This window comes from Macaca nemestrina, chromosome 8 (assembly GCF_043159975.1).
Source record: "Macaca nemestrina isolate mMacNem1 chromosome 8, mMacNem.hap1, whole genome shotgun sequence".
Classification (NCBI taxonomy): domain Eukaryota; kingdom Metazoa; phylum Chordata; class Mammalia; order Primates; family Cercopithecidae; genus Macaca; species Macaca nemestrina.
In genome coordinates, this window is record NC_092132.1 from 94,691,875 (window position 1) to 94,706,949 (window position 15,075).

Here is a 15,075-nt window from a genome sequence, read left to right on the forward strand (position 1 = left end):
AGAACATACCATGCTCATGGATAGGAAGAATCAATATCATGAAAATGACCATATTGCCCAAGGTAATTTACAGATTCAATGCCATCCCCATCAAGCTACCAATGAGTTTCTTCACAGAATTGGAAAAAACTGCTTTAAAGTTCATATGGAACCAAAAAAGAGCCCGCATCTCCAAGACAATCCTAAGTCAAAAGAACAAAGCTGGAGGCATCACGCTACCTGACTTCAAACTATACTACAAGGCTACAGTAACCAAAACAGCATGGTACTGGTACCAAAACAGAGATATAGACCAATGGAACAGAACAGAGTCCTCAGAAATAATACCACACATCTACAGCCATCTGATCTTTGACAAACCTGAAAGAAACAAGAAATGGGGAAAGGATTCCCTATTTAATAAATGGTGCTGGGAAAATTGGCTAGCCATAAGTAGAAAGCTGAAATTGGATCCTTTCCTTACTCCTTATATGAAAATTAATTCAAGATGGATTAGAGACTTAAATGTTATACCTAATAGCATAAAAATCCTAGAGGAAAACCTAGGTAGTACCATCCAGGACATAGGCATGGGCAAAGACTTCATGTCTAAAACACCAAAAGCAATGGCAGCAAAAGCCAAAATTGACAAATGGGATCTAATTAAACTAAAGAGCTTCTGCACAGCAAAAGAAACTACCATCAGAGTGAACAGGCAACCTACAGAATGGGAGAAAATTTTTGCAATCTACTCATCTGACAAAGGGCTAATATCCAGAACCTACAAAGGACTCAAACAAATTTACAAGAAAAAAACAAACAACCCCATCAAAAAGTGGGCAAAGGATATGAACAGACATTTCTCAAAAGAAGACATTCATACAGCCAACAGACACATGAAAAAATGCTCATCATCACTGGCCATCAGAGAAATGCAAATCAAAACCACAATGAGATACCATCTCACACCAGTTAGAATGGTGATCATTAAAAAGGAAACAACAGGTGCCCGAGAGGATGTGGAGAAATAGGAACACTTTTACACTGTTGGTGGGATTGTAAACTAGTTCAACCATTATGGAAAACAGTAGGGCGATTCCTCAAGGATCTAGAACTAGATGTACCATATGACCCAGCCATCCCATTACTGGGTATATACCCAAAGGATTATAAATTATGCTGCTATAAAGACACATGCACACGTATGTTTATTGCAGCACTATTCACAATAGCAAAGACTTGGAATCAACCCAAATGTCCATCAGTGACAGATTAGATTAAGAAAATGTGGCACATATACACCATGGAATACTATGCAGCCATAAAAAAGGATGAGTTTGTGTCCTTTGTAGGGACATGGATGCAGCTGGAAACCATCATTCTTAGCAAACTATCACAAGAACAGAAAACCAAACACCGCATGTTCTCACTCATAGGTGGGAACTGAACAATGAGATCACTTGGACTCAGGAAGGGGAACATCACACACCGGGGCCTATCATGGGGAGGGAAGAGGGGGAAGGGATTGCATTTGGAGTTATACCTGATGTAAATGACGAGTTGATGGGTGCAGCACAGCAACATGGCACAAGTATACATATGTAACAAACCTGCACGTTATGCACATGTACCCTACAACTTAAAGTATAATAATAATAAATAAATTTAAAAAAAATTTAGAACTGATAAATATAATAACAGAAATAAAAAACTGAATAGATGGCTCAACAGCAGAAAGAAGAGAACAGAAGAATCAGTGAACTGGATAAAAGAATTGTGAAAATTAACCAGCTAGAATAAACGGTATAAGAAAGATTGAAAAAAGGAAAGACTATTCAATGAACTGTGAGACTAAAACAAATATATATATGTACTATTCATGTCTTCAGAGTCCAAAAAATGAGGAGAAAAATTAAGGAACTGCAAAATATTGAAAGAAATTATAGCGGAAAATTCATTGAAATTTGTGAAAGACTAAATTCTTTAGATTTAAGAGACTAAGTGAAACACAAAGAGGATAAACTCAAAGAAATCCTTGCCAACACACATCATAGTCAACTTCTGAAAACTAGACAGCAAAAAGTCTTGAGAGCAGCAAGAGAGAAATAAAACCTTACCTATAGGAGAACACAAGTCAAATGACAGAGAATTTCTCATCAGAAATCATACAGTCAGAAGGAAGTGGCACAAGATTTTTCAACTGCTGAAAGAAAACAACTGTCAATCCTGAATCCTATATCCATCAAAACAGTGTTTCAGAAATCAAGGGAAAATGAAGACATTCTGAACTAAAGATAAACAAAGTAAACTGATAATAAGACCTATCCTAAAAACATGGCTTAAAAAGGACAAAAAGAGAAAATAATTAAAGAAGCTATCTTGGAACTTAGGAAGAAAGAAAGAATATGGTAAGAAAAGTGATTGATAAATATTTTATTTCTGCTTTTGAGTTTTCTAATTTATACTTGGGTATTGAAACAAAAATTGTAACATTGTCTGATTTGGTTCTTATTATATGTAAATAAAATATTTTAAAATATTATATAAAGAACAGTATAAAATATGAAATATAAAACATAATATATTTATATATTATAAATATAAACTATATTTATAATAAATATTATATGTTAATATATGCTTAAATATAATATATAAATATTATAAACTATAATATATTATATATTATAAAATGTAAAATATAAAGTAGGTAAAGAGACATAATATGTTAAAGTTTCTACACCTAACTGATAAGATGTTGATTTCACTAGAATATGAAGATATATACAAAATGTAACCCTGAGAGTAACCACTAAAAACAGTATATGTTAAAGTACACTCAAAAACGTTGTGGATGAAATTGATTTCTAAAACAATATGTTCAAAAAAGGCACATGAAGGCAGAAAAATTAAAACAGAAAAATGGAAAAAAGAACAAAATTCAAATATATAATGATAAGTATGTCAGCACATCAATAATTAAAATGAAAGTAAATTATCTAAATACACCAATCAATACACAGATATTGGCAGAATAGATTAAAAAACATGACCCAAATATATGCTATCTACAAGCTCACTTTAAATATAATGATACAGTTATATTTAAAGTAAAAGACTGATAAAAGATATATCATGCATATTTTTATGAAGAAAAGTGACTAGTGACTCTATTAGCATTAGATGAGCTAAACTTCAAAGTAAAGAAAATTATGGGACAAAATAAGACCAATTAATTAATAATAAAAGTATAAATCTATAAGAAAAACATATCAACTCTAAATATGTATGCATCAAATAACTTAGATGCAAACTATGTAAATCAGAAACTGATAGAATTGAAAGGTGAAATAGATAAATACACAATTACATCGAAGACTTCAACATCCTCTTAACAACTGGTAAAGAGTAAAACAGAACGTCAGGAGGAATATAGAAGAATTAGAAAACACCATCAAATGACAAGATCAAACTAACATTTTTAGAACTTTTGGACAACACAAATAGAATATACATTATTTGCAAGTTTCTGTAGAAACTTGACCATACTGGGGGCATAAAACAAATCTCAATACATTTAAAATAATTAAATCATAGAAGGTGTGTTTTCTGACCACAGAAGAATCAGTAACAGAAAGCAAACAAAAACAATTTCTGACACTTGAAAAGGAAGCCACAGAATTATAAATAATCCATTACATACAAAAAAGTCTCAAAAGAAATAAAATAATACATTGAACTGAATAACGATAAAAACAAAACAGGGTCAGGGTGCAGGTGTTCTGCTTTGACTGTTTCATTGGCAATATCTTGATTGTAGTCATATATATACTAGAGTACTTTTCAATTTAAAAATTTAAACTATTTCTCATGAGAGCATAATATAGTTACATCATTTAAGGAAATTTATTATGTTAATCTCTGCCTTCCGTTGGAATGTTTAATATATTTGCTTTTAATGCAATTATAGATATGGTGACATTTATATTCACTTTACATCATAAATTTTTATTTTTATTCCTTTAATTTTCCATTACTATTTTTATTTTGGGTGTTATACCACTATAAATGTACATGTGTATATGTATATACTTTCATATAAATTATATATAAATATATACTATATAGATATAATTTTAATTCTCCTATTTTTATCATTAGTTATTTTATTAGTTATTTGGAGGGATATAATAATATTTTAAAATATTCTAGTTCAGAATAATGACAGTATCAATAGTGCTCAAAAATTTGCTTCTATAAAACTCTGTTCCCCCCACTTCTTTGTGTTATTATTGTCATACGCTTTACATCTTTATACATTACAAGCTGAAAGACACAGTGATATAATTATCATTTTATGAATTTTTCTTTTAAATCAGTTAGAAGTATAACACCAATAAAAATGCATTTATACTGTCACTTATATTGAATTATGTATTACCTTTAACAGTGTTTTTATTATTTGTAAGTGTGTATTCAAGTTATTATCTAAAAATTATTTTCTGTAGTGTATATTTACTAGCGGCAAATGTTCTTTTTTTTTTATATGTAATAATGATTTAATTCTCCTCCATTTTGGAAGGTGAGTTTCGCTGAATAAGAACCTCTTAAATGACACCCTTTTTGTTTCAGCACTTAAATGTGTTATTCTATTACCTTCTAACTTTCACAGCTTACTATAAAAATGAGCTCTTATTCTTATTAATGATTATTTGCATGTTGTGAGTCATTTTTCTTTTGCTGTTTTCAAGATTCTTTGGCCTTTTGCTGGTCAACCATGATAATTGTACGTCTTTGTTTTTATTCTACATGGAGTTCATTGAGCTCTTCAAATATGTATAGTAATATTAAATTTGAGAAGTTTTCAGCTGTTATTTCTTAAAATATTGTTTCTATCCCTGTCTCTCCTTGTTTTCTTGGTATTCCCTTTACATATATGACAGTATAACTTACGTGGCCATAGAGACTTCTGAGACTCTGCTATTTTTCTTCATTTATGTTTTTGTTATTCCTTAGACTGGATAATCTCAGTTGCCCTATTGACATTGAGATATAGTGAACACTTAATACTCTCTTAATCTTTCTTCATAAACTCAAATATTTTGTTCAGTTCATCTAAGAATTTTTAAAATTTCAGTAATTGTACTTTTCAACTGAAGAATTTTATTTGATTCTTTTCATTACTTCTATCTTTCCTAACATTTTCTATTTGGTCAAACATTAATTCTTTGGGCATAGCTTTGTTTAGACCACTTAATATATTTGTAATTCGCAATTTAAATTATTTTACTAGTAAGTGCCCCAGATGGTTTTCCTCAGAGAAAGCTTCTATTGAGTGTATTTTCTTACAGAAAAGCCACAATTTTGAGAATTTTTTCAATGTCACATAATTTTTGTTTAAAACTGGTAATTCAAAGAATATTCTTGGAAATCAGATTCTCCTTCTTCCCAAGAGTCTGATGCTGTTGCAGTTTGTTGTTGTTGTTTTCCTATCTGTTTCACTGATAGGAAACAGATTATTTTTGTCTATTTAGCTTCTTGGTCATCTATTGTTTTGATCAATATTTCTGTAAATTACTAGAAGCAAAGTCTTACAACTTTTCCATTGGGCTCTGTGTGTGTTTTGTGGCACTTCTTTAGTGCTCCGGCAATGTGCAACTCTTTCTAAGTCTTTACTTTCTTCTTGCACAGATTTTTAAGGTCAGCCAGAAATGGAGAGTTTAGGGCATCTGTTCTCGTCTTGCGCACCCGGCACATTCATGCGCTCTTCCAGGTTCTAAGGAATGTATTGGAGCTTCTAAAAGTCCCTCATTGGAATCTCATTCCTCAGATCTTAAGTTTTACACCAGCGTCTTTCTTGCCACAACTGGTATTGCCAATTCAAGTAGGTGTAATCTTAAACAACTACTGTTGATTGTTAAATACTGAGGTTAGTAATCTTTCCAATGAGAAAGGTTTGAGTAAGGTCAAGTAATGACAAGGTCTGTGTCTTAGTCTGTTTGTGTTGCTATAACAGAATATCTGAGGCTGGGTAACTTAGAGAAAAAAAGAGATTTATTTGGCTCATTACTCTGGTGACTGAAAAGTCCAAGATGGGAAAGCTGCATCTGATGAAGGTTTCAGGCTGTTTCACCTCATGTCAGAAAGTGAAAGTGGAGTGGGCATGTGCAAAGAGATCGCATGTTGAGAAAGGAAGCAAGACAGAGAAACTAAGGAAGCCAGACTGTTTTTAACAACCCACTCCAGTGGGAAATAAGGCATTTCCACAAGAGTAAGATCTCACCCACCTTTGCAGCAGGGAATTAATTTATTTATGGAGGAATCTACCCCCACCACCTGAACAGTTCCCTCTAGGCCCCACATTCCAACACTGCCATATTGGGGATCAAATTTTGACATGAGTTTAAGAGGAACAAACCATATTCAAAGTGAAGCATTTCACCTCTGCCCCCATAAAACTCATGTTCTTCTTACAATGCTAAATACAATCATTCCCTCCAAATAGTCCCAAAAGTCTTAACTTTTCCAACATCAGCTTGAAAGCCCAAAGTTCAAATTCTCCTCTGAGATTCAGGGCAAGTTCCTTGTAGTTATGAACTGTGAAATCAAGAGCAAGACATTTATTTCCAAGATAAAATGGTATAACAGATATTTAGTCGATATTCCTATTCTAAAAGAGAAAACTAGACAAAAAGAAATAAATGACAGGCCCTATATTAAGTCTGAAACACAGCAGGGCAGACAGTAAATCTTAAGGCTCCAGGATAATTTTCTTTGACTCCATATCTCACACCTTGTGTACATGGGTGTGAAGGGTGTGTGCTAAGGTCTCGGGCAGTTCAACTCCCATGGTTTTGTTGAGTGTCGCACATGTGTCTGCCCTCATAGATTGAAGTCTGGTGCCTGTAGTTTTCCTCAGTGGGCATTACACGGTGTTGGTGGCTCTATAATTCTGAGGTCTTGATGGTGACCCCAGTAGCTCCCCTAGGCTTTGTGCTGGTGAGGACTTGGTAGAGCTCTAACTCCACATTTCCACTCAGCATTGCCCTCTGGGAGGTTCTCTGTGGTGGCTCTATCCTGTGACTAGTCTCTGCCTGGGCCTGCAGTTTTTTCTATACACCCTTTGAAATCTCAATCAATAAAGCCTTGTTTCCATAGCTCTCACATTCTGCAGTCCTGTAAAATCAACACCATGTGGATGCCAATGTTTACCGTTTGTGCCTTTCAAAGCAGAGTCCTGAGCCTTACTTGGGGCCACTTGAGCCATGGCTGCTCTTGATGTGGAGAGCAGCATCCTGAGGCAGCACAGGACTTCAGCAGCCTAGGTCTGTCCCCAAAACCCATTCTGTCCTCCTAGGCCTCTCAACCTGTGATGAAACTGGCCTCAAAGATATTTGAAATGCCTTTAGGGATTTTCTCCATTATTTTGATTATTAGCACTGGGTTTCCTTTCAGCTATGCTAATCTCTTTAGCAACTACTCACTGGACCCAACGCTCAGCACCCTTTCCAAACATGCCTTTTCTTTTTATATAACCAGTCTGCAATTTTTTTAAATCCTTACAGTCTGCTTTCCTCTTAACGATAAATTGCACATTTAGGTCATGTCTTTGCTCTTAAATCTTACTGCATGCATTTAAATGCAACCATGCAGTTGCCTGAATGCTTTACTACCTGAAGTTTTCTTCTGACAAACATTAGTCACTCTTAAGTTTGACCTTCCACAAAATACTAGGGAATCGACATAATGCAGTCAGGTTCTTTGCAAGAGTGTAATAGGCATATCTTCTACTGTTTATATTTCTAATGGCATTTTGGTTCTGACCACATAATGAATCTCTAAGAAGTTCCAAACTTTCCCTCATCTTTTTGTCTTCTTCTGAGTCCTCACCAGAATCACCCTAAGGATCTCATTCACAGCAATACAGGCTTTTTCTAGTCTCCTCCAAATTTTTCCAGACACCAGCCATTACCCAATTCCAGTGCCACTTCCACATTTTCAGTTATCTGTAGAGCAACACCCTACTCTGCATGCCAATTTTCTTAGTCCATTTGTGTTGCTATAACAGCATACTTGAGACTGGATAATTTATCTTTAAAAAAAGCAGTTTATTTGTCTCTGATTATGGTGGCTGGAAAATTCAAGGTGGGGTAGCCACATCTGGTGACCACTTCAGGTTGCTTAACCTCATGGTAGAAAGTGGAAGTGAAGTGGGACTATGCAAAGAGACCACATTGTAGAGAGGAAGTAAGAGAGAGAAAATTGTGAAGCCAGACTTGTTTTAACAACCAGTTCTCATGGGAATTAATCCATTTCCCTCTAGAATGAGAATCCACCCATTCTCACAAGAAGGCATTATTTACCACCATGACTCAGACACTTCCCAGTAGGCCCCACCTCCCCACACTGTCACATTGAGAATCAAATTTCAACATGAGTTTCAGAGGGGACAAGCCATATTAAAACCATAGCAGCCTGCAAATTGATTTCTCTAGGGAGCTTCCAGATAGGTCACATGATTATGATTTTCTTGGGATTGTGCTTTTTTAGAATCTGCAAGCCCAGTCCATATCCTTCAGTGGGTTCTGAGGTACTGGGTCTTATAGCTAGCTACCATGTTTTCTAGGATGCATATTTTCAAGGTCACAGTGGTTGTCTGGACAGGGTAGTAGGAAGCTCTCCATTCTTACCAAAATTTGAAGTTTGTTTTGTTTTTAAAAAATACTGTATGGTTACTCCAAACATTTATTTCACAATTCTGAATAACATTGATTCTGATAATTATGAATATTTTCTCATTGCCTTTCCAGAAGAGTGGAATTTCAGACGTCCTTAGTGTGCCCTTCTGAAAATCCAGGCCACATTCACTTTTGATTTCTAAAATGCCTAAGGCACAGTAATTTGCAAAATGTTTATGGTCTGTAAGTATCAATTAATTTGCATTCCAGGGTTTATAGGCATATATCAGAATGCAACCTATTGTTTTGATCCTTTACTCTCTTCCTCTACTTTATGGGTTTCCAAGGACTATAACCTGTACTCTTTGTGATTTGGGTTATTGGTTTATTATGTATCTCAATCTCCTGATCCCCATTACTGAGTTTGGCAAATAAAAATAGAAACTTATTACATTGCCTATCTCTGCTAAACTGCTTGCTTCAAAATCTTTTACGTTCTTTTAGGATCTTCATGTAATAGAACAATGTTTAATAAAATTTGGTTTATTTCTTTCAAATTAATGTAAATAAAATAAGATATTTGTATCTCTTATATCATGTTTACACGGATCTTCTCGTATTAAATTATTTGGTGAATATAAATATGTCAGCCAATATCTTGATACCTGTGTCCGTAAATGTTAAGGTGGCATGACAACTGCAGTTAAGAAACTTACTTGGGGCATGGAGAGACCTAAATTTATACAGTTAGTCTTACTTCATTGTGCAAATAATTATAAATAGACACATGTATAGCTTCAGGATAATTCTGTTTTTCCGGTTGAAATGCAATTTATTATTTCTAACCTTAAATGCTTTCATGATGATGGTGTTTTTTGCTACAATTACTTATGAGAACATAATACAGTACTTGGTTACTACACTCTGTGTTTTGTTACTTTACCTCCTGGGAAATTGCTTCCAGAAGGTCTTCAACTTTAAAATTCTGATTTTCAAAATGTTCTTAAATAGGTCACTTAACTAAAAATTTATGTACAATTCTTCTCTTCGTAAATGATTACTTTTGACAAAAAGGAAAAAACAAAATGTTGCATACCATAGGCATGTTCCCTTTGACAGCTACTACTTTGGAGGCAGTTAATAGATTTGTTTCATCTATAAGATGTTAATGTAAATTTTACAGTCTACCACGAGAGACAAAATGTAGTAGAGATTTCTCTACAAATGGGTAGAGAAATTCACTATTATGATGGAGAGTAGGACATTTGAAAAATATATGCAAGGAGAAAAAATATATCTATGAAAAATAAAAATAATTCAGAATCCTCAGTGATTCCCAGGAGTTTAAAATCTCTTCTAAGGGAGAGAGAGACACTATCTTGCCCAGATATCTTCTTTACCACACATTCCTGTTCTCAATTCAATCATTAGTTTGAAATAAAATTTCACATAAAATAAGCTATTATGGAAGTAATACATAAACACACACCTGCACAAATGTGAGTTCAGTTTTTGCCCTAACTTATTTCTATCTACTTCGGCCTATTTTACAGCATGAAGCACTCCAAACACAAATTTTTGCAAGACCTGTGCTATGAAGCAGATGCTCTACCTCAACCTTGTTTGTCTTCTCTGTAGTCTAAACAGCCAGTGCCTTGTACAGCTGGAAATGAGAGGAAAAGGGATCTTGGAATTTTAGAAAACCTTTGGTTTCAGATACCAGAGGGAGTCAGAGATTGTGGAAAGCCAGACAGACTGAAAGCTGATCCTTTATTTACAAGACAGAAAGAGAGCCTTGATCCCAAATACCTCCCCAGTCTTGTGAATATTAACAGACCTTACTTATAAGACTCAAGTGCCAAACAGGGATTCATTTAGATTACCGGCCTTCCTCTTCTGAAATGCAAAGAACAACACATCATGAATTCTTCAGTCAGGAGCTTTGAAAAACTGAGCATCCAAAGTGTTCCATTAATCGTGTTATGTATTCAGTCCTTACGTTCAAATAAGAAACTTTTTTTTCCCCTCTAGAGTAACCCTTTAAGGTAGGTGCTTTAATGCACAATTTACAATGAGAAAATGAAGATTTATAGAGACTAGCCAGAAAGTAGTATTAATGGGAGTCAATCCTCAATTTCTGACTTGAATTTCACTAATACTTAATATATTTGAAAATTTCTCTTATGATGTTGTAGTACCTGAGATGGTGGTAACTTGGGGCAAGGAGATGTTTGGGGAAAAAAAGACTCCGAAGATCAACTCTATTTAAAAATCTTCCCAAGTTCTGCACTGTTCCATTAAATAGAGAAGCAAATTTCTTTTCCCTTCTCTTATGTACTGTACAAAATGCACTACCATGACTTTCAGATCTCAAACTCAGTACCTTAGATGAATATGCTGTGTACACTAGTTTAGGAAATATTTTAACATTATTTCCATAAGGGGAATTATCATGAAATTCAATGAATAAAGCTACATTAATGCATGTAGAACACAGCAGGTTTTGAAATCAGGGGATTATCTCACCACGTTAAGTCCAATTATAATTGAAGAAAAAATGCATATATATGAACATATAATATTAGAGGTAGTAAATAAAAATATTTTGACTCAGAATATTTAATTATAAACAACTGTGAGAATATATCAGTAATCCTAGATGTATTAGTGTCTATATGAATATCATATATAGAAACAACTTTTAAGTTTTCAGTAGCAATAAAATAAGCTTTTGTAACTTGTCAAAAAAAAAAAAAAAACCTATATTACTGCTCAAGGCTTCAGTTGAGAACCACTCCCCTGTTGCACTAGGGAAGCTCTGAGAAATTTAATGAGGCTTTGGAAAACAGATGGGAAATTCATTAAGCTTTTTGAGTAATGAAGTAAGAATTTATGAATTTTTGCTAAAAGAGGAAGAAAGTATAAAAGGCTTTTTTATTAAGACATTAGTCTTATATATATCAATAACAACAACAGTAAAAAGATAAAGCAAAGTTCTCTCAATTCCTATGTAAACCCACACAACTTTCTTCAGTATTTCCGATGCTTTCTCACAAACAAGGAATTAAGCACTATTTGGAATGTTTAATGTTATAATACATATGGCAGCTCAAGCAATAATGTTCCCCAAAGAAACCATTTTTTTCTTGTTAAATAAGCCCTGGTTAGTATGTATTTGCCTGGGTATTTGTACATGAATTGTTAAATTAATGCATGTTTTATTGAAAATATTTCCCTATTATCACATATGGTAAGTTCTAAGTCCATTCTGAACCATTTTCACCACTGCTTAGATGATTTTCAAAAGGAAGGAAACATTGTAACAGCCTCCACATTTAACCACATTTTCAGACCCATATTTCACACCTTGGCTCACCTTTTCTTTTTAACTTTGATGAAACAGAATCTCTTCACTTATTAATAATTTATTTCTTTTGGGTTATGGTCTTTTATTGACATTAATAACTTCAAAAATATATCATATCCAGATGGTGGTTTTAAAATGCAGCACTTTATTAAATATGTTATATCCTATAATTTTTCAAAGATTTGCAAATTACTTGTCATACTGTTGGAATTCTTGGATTCATGGGAGGACATGTGGGCAGCAGATAAGTAAAATCTCCCAATAAGCTTCTGTAAACAACTTCAACCAGTTTTGGCATTGTTAATAAATAGGTATATTCTCTTGCCATCAATATATTTGAGATGGGGACACATGAAGACAAAGTGGTAAATACTATTTGTTTCTACTCCGAAATAAAGTTTTGTTTTCTGTAGAAATACGTGTAAAGTATAATCTTAAATCCCTCTAAAACAAGTCTGGTCTCATAATGAAGTCTTAAATACTCAAACATTCCATTTATAATATGTTCTGATGAAAGTTTTACATGCAAATAGCTATTAAGCTATATAAAATTAAGTGAAAATGATAGCCTTCAATTATTATTCCCAAATCAGCAGTAAGCAAAGCAAAAAAGAATTTCCATCATAAGTCACATAAAATTTTGAAATACTCTAAGAAACCATCTTAGTAACAGTACTTTTAGACATCACTCACAGTTACTTATTTGCTTACCTATCTAAATTCTGATAAAGAGCAAGAAATAGAAAATTTGACTTTGATTAATGAATGTTGCTTAATATTTTCAGGATGAAAAATGTTCTATTGGACGGTATCTAATGGGGTAAGGGTGGTGGAGACAACCAACTTCTTGTTATGCAGACAGTGGCCTCCACCGGAACAAACTGTCCTGGGTTTCCAATCTCTCTTTCAACAGAATCTACTGCAACTCATAATCTAGTAGCAATTTACAGGTATTTTCTATTTAACATTTGAGGTTTGAAATAACCGTTTAAAAATTAAATTGGATTAAATTATCTTAAGCCATGTAAATTCCTCAGTATTGTTTACTCATATAAAATCGACTCTTATTTAAGTCATATTTGTGTAAAAATAAGGTGAAATCTAGGCGTTGCATTGTAGAAAACATTATTTTACAAAATAAGCCTACATAACAATGTCTCTACATGTTAAGAATTCTCCCTCCAGACTACCCAGCAGTTACACCAAGAGCCACATCATAATTATACTTCCATTGTCAACTTTTAAAATATTTTTTGTCACTATTCATTTGGGTTATGAAGGTTGAGAAATTAACAATCAGAGTAATACAAGTAAGTCAAATATTTTTTTCTTTTAAAAAATGGCATTAACAGTTTAAAAATAAACATAGTACTATGTTGGAGATAGAATAGACGTACTTTTCCCTATTCCTCTTCCTAAGTATCATCACAAACCTTGGACAACATAAATAAAATAAATGTAAGGACACCCTGAAAGAGAGAGGAGAGGCAGGCAGACGGAGAACCTAGAGACCCCGGGACCCTCACAACACATAATGATGAGTTCTCTGGGTTTGCCTCTTTGTGTCATATCCCCCAAATAAGACAGTGGAGAGGCTGGAAACCCAGAAATACCAGTGGATGCAGACCAATAAACCCAAGAGATGCCTATTCGTTCTAGCCACATGACCTGAGAGGAGTAATCTATCAAGACAGAAACTGTTACACAATAATTGATATTCTTTAGCCAAATACTACAGAAAAGCAGTGGCCCTATACCCACTCATGTCTGCAAAGGCCTAGCAATAAGCTTGGGCATTTTTTCCCCTCAAATACTGATCATTTCTTACTCTAGTCTAACAAAACATTGTACCTTTTGACCAAAATCTCTCCATTCCCCCTATTCTCCAGTCTTTGTAAATACTACTTCTCTTCTGAGAGTTCCATGGTTTAGATTCTACATATAAGTGGGAACATGCAGTATTTGTCTTTCTGTGTCTGACTGACTTTATTTAGCATAATGACCCCCAGATTCTTCTATGACATAATGTCCTTCTTTTTTAAGGTTGAATATTATTCCGTTATGTACAAATATACCATATTTTCTTTATCCATTTATCAGTTGATGTGCTGACTATTGTGAGTGTAGCAGCAATTAACATGGAATTGCAGATATCTCTTCAATATACTTATTTCAAATCATTTGCATATATACTCAGAAATGGAATTTCTGGCCCTACACAGAGTGGTGGCTCTATTTTCAGTTTTTAGAGAAAGCTCTTCACAGTTTTCAACACGGCTTGTATAAATTTACATTGCCACCAACAGTATACAGGGGTTCCCTTTTCTCTACACTTTTGCCAACACTTATCTTTCACCATTTTAATAATAGTCATTTGATAGATATGAGGTGATATCTCATTGAGTTTCTAATTTTCCTAAGGATTATTGATGTTAAGCATTGCTTCATAGATTCACATGTATATAAATGTTGGCCATTATTATGTCTTCTTTTGAGAAATGTCTCAAAATGAGTCCTTTGCCCATTTTTAATGGGTTGTTTGTTTTGTCCTTTGAAGTTGTTTTAGTTCCTTATATATTTTGATTACTAACCCCTTATCACATGTACAGCTTACAAATATTTCTCCCATGGTATAAGTCGCCTCGTCACTCTGTTCATTTCCTTTGCTATGCGGAAGTTTTAGAGTTTGATATAATCCTGTTTGCTTATTTTTTATTGTTGTTGCTGTTGTTGCCTGAGCTTGTGGAGGCAAATCTAAAAAATCATTGCCCAGATCAAAGTCATATAATCTGTTCTGAGTTGTTTTTATATATGGTGTTAGATAAGAACCCAATTTCATTTTCCTCAACATGAAAATTCCATTTTCTTGTCACCCTGTTATTGGAGATTGTTCTTTTCCCATTTTGTATTCCTGGGGCCATTGTAAAAATCAATTGATCATAATCACACAGGTTCTTTTCTGGCCTCTCTGTTTTGTTTCATTGGTCAGTTTCTCTATTTTTTATCAGTATTCTGCTGTTTTAATTCCCATACCTATGTAATACAGTTTGA

The 15,075-nt window shown here is 33.8% G+C and overlaps 1 protein-coding gene across 21 annotated transcripts in view; it reads right to left on the bottom strand.

Moving 5' to 3' along the window:
* The window catches only part of LOC105495692 (syntrophin gamma 1), an 893,014-nt gene that overhangs the window by 18,468 nt on the left and 859,471 nt on the right, over positions 1-15,075 (bottom strand). The window contains exon 19 of one of the 21 annotated variants that reach the window (XM_071068273.1): positions 2,097-2,182. The exons of the other annotated variants lie outside the window; for them this stretch is intronic. Within the exon in view, the coding sequence (XP_070924374.1) occupies positions 2,114-2,182 (69 nt within the window). The 3' untranslated portion in view covers positions 2,097-2,113. The remainder of the gene's footprint in view (positions 1-2,096; positions 2,183-15,075) is intronic. 21 annotated transcript variants of the gene reach the window in all.